This window comes from Myiozetetes cayanensis, unplaced genomic scaffold (genome assembly GCF_022539395.1).
Source record: "Myiozetetes cayanensis isolate MyiCay16 unplaced genomic scaffold, myiCay2020 scf6-25, whole genome shotgun sequence".
Lineage (NCBI taxonomy): Eukaryota > Metazoa > Chordata > Aves > Passeriformes > Tyrannidae > Myiozetetes > Myiozetetes cayanensis.
Genome location: NW_026087853.1, coordinates 44,392,477 through 44,407,022, shown reverse-complemented (window position 1 = coordinate 44,407,022; position 14,546 = coordinate 44,392,477). Strand labels below are relative to the sequence as shown.

The 14,546-nt window shown below is 43.0% G+C and overlaps 1 protein-coding gene across 3 annotated transcripts in view; it reads right to left on the bottom strand.

Moving 5' to 3' along the window:
- The window catches only part of PHRF1 (PHD and ring finger domains 1), a 31,451-nt gene extending 17,613 nt beyond the window's left edge, over nt 1–13,838 (bottom strand). For 2 of the 3 annotated variants that reach the window (XM_050335903.1, XM_050335905.1), the window contains exons 1-6: nt 13,743–13,828; nt 7,767–7,881; nt 7,283–7,405; nt 5,508–5,740; nt 4,451–4,534; nt 3,334–3,455 (exon numbers count right to left, since the gene is read on the bottom strand). In XM_050335903.1, coding sequence (XP_050191860.1) covers nt 3,334–3,455; nt 4,451–4,534; nt 5,508–5,740; nt 7,283–7,405; nt 7,767–7,857 — 653 coding nt within the window. In that variant the 5' untranslated portion in view covers nt 7,858–7,881; nt 13,743–13,828. Of the gene's footprint in view, nt 1–3,333; nt 3,456–4,450; nt 4,535–5,507; nt 5,741–7,282; nt 7,406–7,766; nt 7,919–13,742 lie in introns of all 3 variants that reach the window. The other variant, XM_050335904.1, reaches the window with a different exon arrangement.
- Nucleotides 13,839–14,546: the final 708 nt, after the last annotated feature.

Sequence of the window (14,546 nt, the reverse complement as noted above, 5' to 3'; positions counted from 1 at the left end):
AGAAAAAAGAGGGAAGCTCTCTGTCTCATCTTCTCTTAGCAAAATTCACTGACTGATAACTCAATGCCTGGCCACAAAGTAAGGGAAGGGAAGGTGCAACTGTCTAATCCTCTAATCCCATTTTACAGCAATACAGAAGAAGTAACAATGAAACTACAGCTGTTAATCTACCTTCATTCCATGACTCAAACTTCAGATTATGTCTTTCAAACCTGTTCCCAACAACCATGTTGCAATAAGCTCAATTTGCAGCTGTACTGTCAAAACTGCCAATACTATGTTTATACTAAAATACATATATATTAATTGTCAATACAAAGTGGAATACCATGTTCTCCTTGCATGAAAGAGTATACTTTGGCAGATGAGATTTTATGCTCTTTCTGAGAGACTGAAGAAGATGAAATGGAAAAATGCTACTTGAAAAAATTGTTACTTTAAAATTAGACTAGCAAAGTATATTCCTTCTCTGGGAAAAGAGCTCATTCTCCAACTGCCAGCTACCAGGAATGAGATCATTTCCCCAAAGTAGTATTCTGACAAGTAATATTGTTATGTTCATGCCAAAGTCATAGCAAAAGTACTTGTAGCAAGAACTTCATTACATACTTTTCAAATTATGTCTGGGAGTTCTGAAACCACCTTATGACCCATTTGACAAGCGAAGACTTTCAGCCCTAAAACTTTGGACACTGAAGAACCTATTGCAACAGCTATCTAGAGCCCCTTGGAAATGGAAAGAACCGCATCACGCAGAAAATCATCATAATCACACTCGGTGCTAAATATTCTAGAAGAATGATGCTTGTTTTTAAAAAAAAAACAAACCAAACAACAAAACCTGAAAAACCAGTCTTAAAGCAAAGTCACCTCACTCACAGTCACTCCCTCAGGTTCCTTTAATTGCACTCTTGCACCCACCCCCTCACAAAGACACCGTGTGACCCGAGTGGTCTGGCCAGGATTGTGTGCAACACAGAAGGCAAGAGATATTGGCCATCAAGTCCTCAACAAATCTCTTGAGCTCTGTGACCAGCAGTGAAGAACTGATTTCAGACTTTCTGTACCTTTCAGGAAGGAATGGGTGCTTTTGGGGAACTTCTGCCTCATTATTCTGTCTCAGCCTTCACAAACAATAAGAAAAAACAGATCTATGAAATTAAAGAATTTTGGTCATGGATGCAGCCCTGTTCTTCAACTTCTTGACACCAATCTCTGTATCACTGTTACTCTCTTCTTGCTGCTTGGTAACCTGAATGGAGTCATACATTAATGTGTCACACCATAATGCAATTAAACCTTTTTCTACTGTTTGTTCAAATGACTCGACATCCACACTCCAGTAGTCATACCAGTCCTAGTGCTATTGTTACACAGTTCAGAAAGTTAGGCTGTCACATTCCAAAATGACATCTGAAAATGGTTTCAGTGGAAAAAGATTTGATAACTTACATTTGTAAGATAACAGCATTATACCACACAGTTTGAACACTGCAGAAAGCCATGTCTAGCTACAAGCAGTAACTCTGTTCGCTTTAGAATTGCTGGCAAAAATAAATGAGGAACTTGTCAATCCAGTGTCAGGTCAGACAGAGAATCTAGAGGAATGAAACCAGGATTTGAAACAAGCTATTCTCCATTTTTCTAGATTTAACCTCAGCCATGGAGAGCTCGTAATGATGCCTTAAAATCTACATTACATAGATTTAGTATAGCTTTTTAGCACTTTTGGTATAGACTGGTAGTGCCTTTGGCCTGTTAGTACCTTTGTACAAGAATTTTAAAAATGCTGTTTAACATTTCTTGTCAAGAATTCCAATAGACAAAGACTGCAGCAAGGTAGAGAATATTTTATCTGTATGAAATATTCTTAAAATAAGACATAACAGGCACATTGCTTGATATAACTGAGTCAAAGTGGCTCAGAAACCTTAAAACTGTTCCAGAAGGTGTGCTACAGTGCCAAAGACCAAGCAGTAGGATGAGAAAGATGAAGATAAGGGGTCTTTGGGATCACCAACTCAGATTCAGGAGGTGTGGCAAGGGCTGTCCGATGGGACCAACAGTTTGGGGAAGCAGGTGATGATAACAGATGATGCACTGTTAGATACTACAGTATAAAACTGTAGGACCTCTGCAACTTGGTGTGCCTACTTCGGAAATGATTCCTACGCACCCAGCATGCTGTAAATAAACGAGTGCTATTTTGCTTTCTCATACTCAAAAAGAGTCTTCGAGGGTTCTTTCTGGCCATTTAAGGCATCAGTAATGACTTGCGAGTTCTTTTTCCAGAAGTGCATCTGGAAGTGCTAACTCTAGAAATCAAGCATATATAAAGAACTTATTTTAGGAAAATATGACAAAAATTAAAGAACTGTATCAAACTAGAAATAAAAATTTATACAAAAAATTGGAGTAACTGTTGAGAGATCAGAAAGAACTTAAAGAGGTCAGACCTATGAAACACTGGTCTTGGTTAAGTATTTTAAATTCAGCGTTCTGATGACGCTCTTAACAATATCTGGTGTTCCTGATTTTGTCTGTTTTCCAGAAGGTGAATCACTGTACATGGACACTACAGAACACAAAGACAAAACTAGACTTATCAGGTATCTAGTTAGCTTGCTAGAAGAAATTTTTGAAAGAGTACTCTACATATTCATTGCAAGCACCTCTCTTTGTTCAATGGGTAACTTTTGACAGCAAACTGACAATGTCAGAAGACTGATTAAACAGCAAACGGACTTTAAATTTTAGCAGAAAACTGTAGGCCCAAACTTGTGTTCAAATATCTTGATGACTCTACTTAAACATTTATTTTATTAATCAAGGAGGGTAAAAAATATGTTGGCAGAGACAGAAGTACGCAAGAGTAAGAGAATCAATTTAAGACCTGTGGCTCTAAAGGAAAAACATTTCAGAAAACTGTGAATCTTAAGCAGTTCTCCTGCACAGCAGTAGCGCCCAGTCAGCTGTGACCAGCCATACATCCTCCCTCAGAGACATAAAAGGATGTATATTTTTTTACCCTTCATGGACCCAGATGTTGCATGGACAAGCACAAACACCTTCATCACTTAAAGGCATGGTCACCTGTTTCTATGGGTGCTGCACTGATGTGCATAAGGCTCTCCACACACACGTTGCTACATGACCGGAAAAGGATCCATCACGTCATGGGGATGGATGTCTGCACTGTAAGCACATGGATGCACAGCTGGCTGCACGATGAGTCTGAGGAGAGCAGCACGGGGCAGCCTGCAGACCAGACCAGTCTGTGGACCAAACACCGGCCAACTGTGCAGGTGTTCCGTTCGCTTCAGCCTTTCTTACCCTGCATCACAGCCATCACAGAGCAGCAGGCGATCCTCGCGGTCACTCCTGCCACACACCTCACAGAAGGTTGGGTCATCCTCCCCATCGCTACCCTGAGTTTTCGTGTTCTCAACAGGAATCTAAACAAAGGAGGGATTCACATTTTATGCAGAACGTGGCACTTTTAAAAACCCATCATCACATTAACAGTACCTGCAGCAAAATCTAACAGTGAAGGAAACAAAAGAGCTGTTACTTATCAGAGCCTTTGTTCATTCAACACACCTAAGACCTGATCAAATGCCTGAAAACATCTTAGCTTGTTTACTGTCAGACACCAACAAATACAGGAAACTGCACTTTAAGAACAGGCAAAACAAAAATTCACAAATAAGATCAAAAGGAGTCAAAAAACCAAAAAGACCCCAAAAACAAGATAAAAGAAGAGAACAAACTTCGCTAGCCCCATATGACTTAAATGTTAAATTTGCACTTGTTAAAATACAAAACGCAAGAAACCATCAGTTTATGAAAACAGAGCATCAAATCCCTAAAAGTCCCCTGAAACCCAACATCTTTCTGATATCAATAAAGAGCAGTGACAGCTCTTCAATATTTCTTCATGAGCAACTACCAGCAGACACAGCCGGTGTCTCTCAGAGCTCTGCTACTGCCTTGTGCCCCTCTCCAAACGGTGCCTTCAGAAGCTCTATAATTACCTGCACCTCTCTCCCCTTACACACCCTACTGCTACACAGCATTGCTGGTAGCAAGACACGGGGAAGAGATCATGCATAACCCAGATTATTCCTATTCCCTGTGTACAGCACTTGCAGTACACGGGGCACTTTCCACGTGTGGAGAGGCTTATCCGTGCAGAAGAGTTTTCAGTCAGTTGTCCATTATGCAAAAGAGGCAGCTATGAGAAACACCCTTTCTGCCACAACACAATATTGCAGGAAACATGGTTAAGGGGGAAAAAAAATTCTTACAGTTCCTTGAAAGGCAAACTCAAAACAGAAAAGAAATAATTCATCCAGATGCTAAGTACCAAATAAACATGTTAGAAGTGTAAACCTCTAAATAACTATTTTATGGCAATTGGCTTTGTTGTTTGCCACAGTAGAAAGCTTACCTTTTTTAAGATTTTACCACCAAAACGTGCCCGGATGTTAATGTACTTAAAGAGGATTCGATCCACTGGACAAGAGTTTGCATTCTAGAAAAAAAAAACCAACAATACAATTCCCAATACAGTTAATAAGTGCATCTCTTTATTCAATTTCTAAAAAGGAAGTCTTAAATTATTAATGAAATAAGCATTAAATTAATGTAGTAGTCATTTTAACAGCTATGATCTTGACATTTTACGTACTTAAATCTGACTTATCTGATTTGCAAACAGCCTGTTGGATCAGAGAAAACATACATATTTAGAGAAGCATTTATTATACCGAGGCAATTTAATAATTATTCAATTGTAAAGCAACATCAAAGTTCTTCCAAACATTGCCTTGAAGTAGTACTTGCATTTTAAGGCATTTTCTTTCTTTTGGACAAATGGGCAACTAGAAATGGCTTACAGTATATTCAGGAAGAGTGATTTTTTTTTTATTTAATTAACACTGTTACTGCTGCACACATAGTAAGTTTTGTTGTAATTCTCACCCTGGTTTATGACTGTAGGAACTACACAGGTGGCAAGGAACTCTGACTGAAAACTGAATTCAGAGCAAGTTGCTGATAGTCATACTCTTTTACATCTTTTTTATGTTTAGATGTTTAAAACAGATCCCCATCCAGTGGTCACTGGTCAGAATTTAAGAAGAGATAAAGACAGATATACAGAGAAATATACATACACATATATATATATTAAAAAAAGCATAGAGAAAACCAGTATTGCTGGTGTCTTGACTTAAAAAAGCAAAAGAACTGAAAATGCCTAGAAATACACTTGCTTATGACATTATAGCTTCCAGAGAAGAGATTAGGATGGGTACAAGAAAAACAGACCCACGCTTCAAACATGAATCCTGACAAACAGAGCAGTAACCCAAGTCTGTTTAGAAAAGCTTAAAGCAAATATGAATATTACATTTTTTTGCTCTCATTACAGCAGAACAGCACGATCAGAAGAGAGAGAGGAGCACACCAGAAAGCCACAGGACATCACAGACAGAACAGCTCACCTTAGACCACTCCACGATGCAGTCCAAGCAGAAGTAATGGGAACAGTTCTCAGGAGTCCCAACAGCCTGATCCCTAAAAGTGTTGAGGCAAATGGGGCAGTTTTCCCCATCCTCATCAGAGGAGATGCTCGCTCCATTTAAACGTGGCTCTAATTTCAAAGAATCAGCCATTCCCTCCACAGCGGCCTCAGTTTCTTCCTCCTCTTCCTCTTCTTCATCATCATCTTCACAATCTTAAGACGGGAGAGATAAAAAACAACTTGCGTGTGCTGCAGGGCTTCAGCAATGAGGGCAGAGGGGGTGGGCAGGACAGGGTACCGGTTCACAGAAAATTCCAAGTAAGCTTATTTTATGAGGCTGCAAGAGCAAAGCACAGCCTTCCCAGTTTAAGGCAATAATTTGTGCTGGTTTATTTCTTCCTAAATCCCTTCACTAGAAAGCAATGGATTACTCTGGTGAAAAATAAAGCCTGATAATGTGAGTAGTCTTCCAAGAGATCGAAAGGACAGACAGCAGAAAAACAACAGATTATCAAAACAAGACAGTAAGCTACGTTAGACTACCACTGAACAACAAAGTTAAAACAAAGTTATAATAAAGTTGTAATGTACCCAACTTCAGAGGGCAAGCAGCAGCAATACACTGATCTGCAGAACAACAGATTCAAGATTTCCCCAGTATATCACCATTTTGAGAGTCAAGGGATCAAAGTGCCTTGGAGACCACTTAAAGAAGCCTGGTTTTAAGTAAAGTTAAAGACTTAGCACACATTGTTGAAAGGTATTTTTATTTTTAGTACAAAATACAAAGACTTATGTTAGTCTTTCCCTAAAACCTGTGAATTAAGTTGACATTTTCAAGAAACAGCAAAAAGTTACCTAAAAACCCCATACTCACTTTGGGGGTGAGGGGGAGGGAAAGAGGCTATTGTTGGGTTGTTGGTTTTTTGGTTTTGTTGTTTTGGTTTTTGTTTGGTTTTGGGTTTTTTGGTTGTTTTTGTATTGGTTTGGGTTTTTTAATGAAAATAGGGCTCCTGTCTTTTGTATTTCCCACTGAATTTTCCTGTCTGGACATAACAGAAAACACTCTGAAAAATGGATTAATAAAGCTTTCTGGCACCTGGCATCAATTTTTTCATCTGTGTTCACATCAGGCTAGCTGGTAACTTGGAAAATTGTGCTCCTTACTTCTCAACAAGTTTTAAGATCTGATAAAACCCCTCCACTTTTGTCTACGCTAATATTAATTTGACCATAGCACTGTCAGAAGTATATGTATCTACAGAGTATGTTTTCAGTAAAATTAACAAATCCAAGTAACTTCTTCCACTTTCCTTTTTCAAAGAAAAAATAGTCAAGTCTTCTTCCCTCCTCCCCAGGCATAAGAGTAATTTATTTTCAGAACTCCCCAACACAACATTCACTTTAGAGGCCCAAAGCAAACTAACAAACATGCTTTCATAAGTGAAAAAACAGCGTGAGCCATTGCTGCAATTTTGACTTTTTTTTTTTTCCCCAACTCATGCTGGGGCAGAGTTCACTCCTGATGACTGCAACTACACCACTTTGGTTAGTGCATAGTCTTTAAACAAACAAATGTTTTAAAAGCTTAGAGTATTGGGGAATATTATTTGTTTGCTTACTAACGTAGTACAGTCCGGCACAGCTGCATCTGTGGATTTGAATTTCATTCTTCATTTCTGGAGGAAAAGCTTTCATCTCACTCTTCTTCAGTTATGAAAAAAAATGCCTGCTAATGGACATTAACAGACCTACCTTCTAATTCTTCATCTTCACTTTCTTCCTTGTCCTCCTCACCTTCCTCTTCCTCAGTGTCATTATCTTCCTCTTCACTTCCAGTATCATCTTCTGAATCACAGCTATTTCCACCATTGCTTTCTTAAAAAGAAAAGAGAAGAAGAGAGGAAATACCTATTTGATGCAGGCAGGCAGACAGACAGGCAGAACAGCGAAGGAGACATCAGAACTCCTGCTCAGGACATTTTGTATGAAGTGAGACCCCAGATTTCTGCAGTGGTATCAAAGCTGCCCATTTTGAGAAACTCACGGCAAGTATGTCAGCAGTCTGATATACACAAGCTATGAAGCAAAGCAAACCAAAAAAATTCTCAGGGGGAAAAAAAAAAAAAAAAAAGAGATAAATGGTCAGAAATACAACTTTATCGCCCTTTTGAGGGTAAATTAATAGGTTCTCCAACCTAGAAGCAGAAACACACACATGCAGAGAAGCCACATTTACCTGTTTCACTGAGGAGTGCGAGACATTGCCTTTTGCCCTTTCCCAGAGCAGCATTCTTGTTTATCAGTTCATCCTGGCTGTCATCATCCATGGCAGGACATTGGAAATCCGCTCCCTGCAAGAAGGCAGACTTCAGTGAGGCAGTGCACCACCTACAAAAGCAGGGCATCAGTCTGTCAAAGAGCATCCAACACATCTGCAGAGATGTGAATGTGAATGGCAGAAGGGACACTGCCCTCCCCACACCATTGATTAGCTTCCCCAGGTTCAATTCAGAGGCAGCTACAGATAAGCAGCTATTGTTATGTGAGGTTTCACAGCCCTACTGGACTAGACGGAACCAGCTGCTTGAGAAAATCAACTTAGGTGAAAGATTCAGCTTCATCTTGGGCTCTTGCATGATAGAAAAAGGTATAATCAGAATTCCCTGCTGAAAACAGCAATAGAAAAACCACAAACTCCAAAACCATCCTGTGGACTAGAAATAAAATGCAAAAGTGAAAGGGACCAGAGGCCCTTTGAACTAGGCCTAACAGGATCACAATACGTGTTTCAAATCAAAATACTCTATCTTGCCTAACTGAAAATAAAGTAGATCTTAGGTCCTTAAAAAAAACCCACAACACAACGGCCTTTGCACAGGTCTGTCATGAAATAGAGAAGTCTCAGAACTCACAGCCATTATTCCATGGAAAGTATAAGACTTGATTTGGTGCATATTAATGCAATCACATTAATTGCTGTGCATCAGCACAGGCTGGCAGTAAAACTGACAGATACTGCGAGATGTCGCATGATCCAAACTCACAGTGACAATCAAATCAGAGCTTTTAACATATAATGCTACAAAGCATTAAGACAGACAGACCCCTGGCAAACTTCTATAAGCAAGTCATGGAAATATATAATTAAATGACACTTAAAGCTAGATATCATATCTCAATATGAAGAAAAATGGATTCTTCTGTATGTGTGACAAAGTTTCAATCAGGTGCTCTTCTCCCACTCTCCCTGCTCCCCACTACATATCTTGCATATTAAAAGATTTTTTTGAACAAAACAATGTTTTATTCAAGTGCTCTTGCTTGCACACTCCCTTTTTGAGCCACGTGGCACAGCTCTGCACTAAAAGAGCCTCAAAAATGTAGGTTTTGCTAAACCAGACTAAATTACAAATGGAGTCTTCAATGCACAAGGAAAAAAAACTAAACAGAAAAAAGATCGAGTTTCAAGACAACCAAATTCTTTTAAAGATTTCTCCTAACTTCAGTAAGATTCTTGCCTAAATAGCAGTTTAAACTTTTAGCTTAATTTGTGGCTGGTAACAGGAGTGTTTAAAAAACAATTAATGTTAGCTGAAAACACGCAGACTCATCAAAATCCAGTCACTCCGTGATGCAACTTAAAAAATAGGAAGAAACACTAGGAATTTTTCAAGTTTCAGCAGTGTGTATGCATGAATTATTCAAACTGAAACTCAGTTATATAATATTCTCTCAAAAGCTCAGTTAGCCGCAGCAATGCAAAATCTGTGGTGACGTGACAGCCAGGACATGTAAGGGCGAGGACTGGCAGCACCGGCCCCACAGCAGGTTGGTGGCAGGCACGTGTCATATTTGGGTATTTAGAACCTCTGCCTGTACCACCTCTCCGTCGGCAGGTTGTGGGAATAGAGCGGGTTCCTGCTGACTTGTCGCTGCCACATCCAGCCAGCCACGGCACTCCTGAGCCACTGAGGACCACGAAAGCCAAACAAAACCAGGGCTGGAGGGAGTAAAACTGTGGATAAGCCTCCACTTCACTACGACCATGACCTTAATTTCCCTGCTCTCTAGTTTTCCTTAAAGCAAAGCAGGTAAGCACAGGGAGAAGAAGATCTTTATATTTCGAAAAGCAGCTCCTGTAAGCCACAGTTCTGACCAACACACACTTACCTGCACTTCCAAACAGCCTGCATTTCTTCATTGTAGTGGAATAAAACAACTACCCATGTTATTTTTGCCTTGTTACCCCACAGAAAGATATCCTTTAAGCACAGAGGCAAACAAATCAGGACTTGTGACTTGACAATCTAAACTGACATATTTATGTTGCAAATGCAAGCTTGTACTTTGCTCGGAGGCAAAACTCCGAGTTAAGGAAAATCTGGTATCGCAGCAAACAATCGAGCCTTCAAATCCTGTCAGTAAAAAAAGTCTGTTTTGTGGGTAGTTGGAAATAGACAATGAAAACCCAAGCAACATGAAGTGAATTTGAGATTTTAAGCACATCACGAATATTACTTTTCCAAACTGGGCAGCTGCTCTTAAGAAAAAAAAATAGGAAACCAAAGTTGACTGTACACCTAACATGAGAGCTCCTTCTTCTGTGTTTTAAAAACAATAAGCAGCATTTCCAAGTGGTTTCTTTTTTTTACAGAAGACATCAAACAAATTACCACTGTGAAACACGAAAACATTCATGATACACTTCAGAGAGCTCACCCACCTGTACAAAAGCCCAGTTTTCTCCAGCACTTACCACATCAGAATCTTTCTTACACATCCCCCTCCTCGACCCAGCCCCAAGGTAGAATTGGCAAATACAAAATAGGATGGGAAGTATTTTTATCATTATGCAAACCAAGAAGTCTGGTGAAGGAGTAGATTGTAGTCTTTCCTCCAAGGCAAACCTTAACTATGTCCTCCTTTGACATAAAAACAGACTGCTAAAAAGCAACTCGTTATCCCTGAAGGCCACTGGACTCAAGCAACTACAGCTAATTTTAGTTTTGGGGGTGCCAAGGCCCTGCCCTCACTGCTGTACCCCACCCCTGGCTGCTTGGTCCCTTGGAAAATCCCGTGGTGTGCAGTACTCTGCATGCAGGCCTTCAGCTATAAGCAGCTCTCATATGCACCGATCCTCTCTTCTGCATCCCACTTTGCAAGTCTATTCAAAGGAATTTAGGATGCAACCCAGGAACACAGATGCAGGGTAACCTGGCCAGAGATCCCTTGTCTTCAGACTCAATACCACTCACACTTATAGCAAAGCCCACCTCGGTTCCCTGGGCAGGTGCATCATCCATTTGCACAGCATATCCAGCATCTGGATTACAGCTGCACACCAGGTCGGCTGAAGGCAGACACTGCCCTCCTCCTCCTCAACATCCCCCTGCTTTCAAATTCTCATTCAGAAGTACCTCACAACACCTTCATAAACCAATAAACCACAGAAGAGATGAGTGCATGGCAGGTGTTCAATCACTTTACCCCCACCAGTGCTTCCCCCCAGCCGCAGTTTCCTTCCCCAGCTTTCCTCCACCAAGACACAGCCTCACTAGGACCAAGTCGGGTTTGCTCTGAGTGCTGTGTCCCTTCCACAGCACAGACTCTGCTGCAGTACAACTTGCAAGCCTTGCTTTGCTATTAAGACAGATTACATTTTTACACAGAGATGCCTTAAGTAATTTTAATTGTACAATCAAATAGCAATTACAAACGCTTTCTTCAAGCTGTATTAGCAACAGGGCTTTCTTTTGGCTTTAAGAACAGAGAAGATTAAGTGTTCCCTCCAGAACAAGTGTTTATCAAGCAAGCACTTCAGTAAACATTTAGGTTTTTGAACTAAAATCCTTACACATTACACTGTAATTATAAATTACAAATCAGTAATGTAACGTACTTTCTGTGTGTTCCAGCTAGAAGGCAAGTGCAGGTTTCCAACCCCCAAGACGAGACACATTCTGCAAAAGACACTCCAGCTCCATCCGATCTGACAGGAAGCCAACAGAGCTGCCTACAGCAGCCAGCAGCTCTTCCAGCCACGCGTGCTTTCCCTTCTAGCACCAACTGATTTCCCCCTCCAATAACTTCTCACAGTAGTTTCTTGGGTTTTTAGAAACAGTGGAGCTACTAGACAAGGCATTTACTTTAATCTGCTTGGGTCACACTCAGGATTATACACAGGTAAAGAAAAGTTTCTCACAAGATTTTCTCACAGGGTGGTTTTGAATCCTGATCTAATTTCATGGGCCATTACTGAGACATCATATTCCAAAGACCACTTATTACTAAACTTCAGTCCGCTAAATATTCAAATTCATGAGGTTTCAGTTCTCTTTGAGACATCTGCTTTATCTGTTGGTTTTTTTTTTTTGGGGGAGGGGGTTTGATTGTGTTTTTCTTGGTTTTGTTTTTCAACCAAATAATTGGGTTGTCTCTGGAAAACCATTATCTTACATCAGAGAACACTTGGGTTTGTTTCCAATTTCATATGCAACATTTGAAGAAAAGAAAACAAGAGTTATAAAAATCATTACTGTACACAGTTGGAAAACATCTGGATATGGTGTGAATACTATCTGCCACCACCACATTCCAAAGGTAAATTAAGACAACTTGGCAGGGAAATTATTTAACTTAACAAGAGACTCATACGGCCTAGAAGTGCGCACTATCAGTCTAGCATGCACAGGGAGCTTTAAAAAAGTTCTCTAAATCTAAATTTAGATCCCTGTTTAAATAAAAAAAAAAAAAAACAACAACAAAACCACAAAAACAGAACTTCTTAAATACTACCATCAGAACTTCCCATGCAACAATTTAAACAACTGAAGAACCTAAGAGATAAGGTACAGAAAATTAATCTCGGGGTAGGCAAGGAAGTGCCTATCTGTCACCCATTCTAGCCCTGCTCTAAATTTAGCCACCCTGAATTCCAGGAGGAAAATTGTCCAGCAGAGCTTTCCCAGGAGCTCTCTGGGGAGTTGGTAATGCAAACAAAGCAACACACAGGCTTTCCAAAAGCACTTTTGAAGTGCTGCATCTTACCCAGAGGAGCAGCCAGGCATTTTGTATTTCTGTATTCAAAGCAGCAGCCAAGATCTATGGAATTCCCAGTCTACAATTCCCTGCAGCCATTGGCTCTGCTTCCAGCTGTGAATTAAACACTCTCCAACTTAACACATCCTCCTCTTTCTTAACAGGCTTCCTTTCCCAGGAAAAGTCACTCTTACTGGTGAATTCCCTTTCAGTCTCAGTCTTTCACACCAATCTCACCTTCAACTACAGCTTCCCCTGCTGTTTATGGGCATGACTGCGGGAAAACAAAACAAAACAAACGCAAACAAACAGAAACCAAAGAAAAACCTCACACACTTTTTTTTGCATAGCCGTAACAAACAAGACCCACGGACCTACCAGAAAGGAAATAACACAGCAGACACCTCTGCAATACATCAGCAACGCACACACGGCAACAACCTGCAGGAAAGTCAGCAACTGAAACTACAAAACTCACACCCATCCCCTGTCACAGAGTGTGGGGCGGACCAGTGACACAGCTCAGAAAGCTCTTAGTAAGCAGGTCCCTCGGGGCAAAGCTTTAACGACTGAACACGACCTTGTGATAAGCTAATAATATACGATCAAAGAAGAAAATTGCAAGCAAAACATCATTTTTATTTGCCAGCCAGCCGCTGGCTGAAAGAGCTGATAACTTCTCCAGCACCCGTGGGCGCACCGAACACAGCGGGAATAGGTGGAAAGGGAAGAGGGGGGAAGGGGGAGGTGCAGACACGACACGCCGGAAACATCTGGTTGGTTGTTTTTTTTTTTACTATCCTTAGTATGTATTTAGCGTATTTATTTAGCGCTCTGCAAAGGCAGCTGGATGGCTGCCGGGCCGAGGCGCCCCCGAGCCCGCCCGGCCCCTCCGCAACCCGCGGGACACTCCCGCGGGAATCCCGGGACACCCGCGGAGAGCCCGGCCCGGGGCTGCCCTCCCGCGGCGGCGCCTCCCGCCCGAAAACAGCCCAATAAACACTGTGTTGTCGCTGCTGGTTATCGGAGCGGCACCAAACAAGCGACCCCGAGCGTGGCGGGGCAATTCCCCTCCGGAGCGGACGGGCGGCCGCCCCGCAACTCCCGCGGCCCAGCCGCCGCCGCAGCCCGCCCAGGCCACCGGCAGGCGCCCTGCCCTTCCCCGGGCACTCACCGAGGAGCAGCCCGGCGCTCACACTCCCGGCAGGAGCAGCCCCGGGCTCGGTCACATCCCGGGACCCCGCGGCCGCCTCTCCCCCGGAAGCGCTGGGGAAACACTGGCGGGTCACGGGGCGCCACCGGCCGAAACCACCGCGCGTCGGCGGGGGGGTCGGGCCGAACCATCTACTGGTGGGGGGAGAGCGGCCGTGGGGCTGAACCATTGCGGGGGAGGGGGGGCACGCCGGGCTGTACCACTGTGGGGCCGCGAGGCGGGGCCGCACCGGTTGATCCCCCGTGGGCAGTGCCTGTTCCGCTCCGGCCGCTCCCGGTTGTCCCATGGAAGCAGGGCATCCCTGCCATCCCTGCCCGGTGTCCCCAAGCTTTGGAGGGGAAGCGGGACGCAAAGGCCACCGTGCTGCGAGGCGTGCGGGGAGCCGGCAGGGCTGCGCCCGCGGGATGCTCCGCTCCGCTCCGCCGGCGGCCGTCTCTCGGGGCTGGGAGCATCCGCGCACGGCCCAGTCCGGCCCGTGCGGTGCGGGAGGACACGGATCAGTGCTAAATATTCTCGAAGGCAGCTCAGACCGTGGGTGTTTTTTTCCCTCCCCCTCTAACTGCGTGTGGCTGGGCCCGACCCAAATGTTCCCGTGGCACTGGGTGAGCGCACGCACGTAGAGGAGAAGGGCTGGTTTCGCACTGTTCCATCAGCCGTGGGTCTCCGCCGGGCTGTCCTCGGCTGTCCGCCGGCAAGGGGAGCGCAGCCCAGGCTGTGCTCGCAGGCGGACGTGACCCAGCGCTAACGTGCGTGTCCTCGCACACA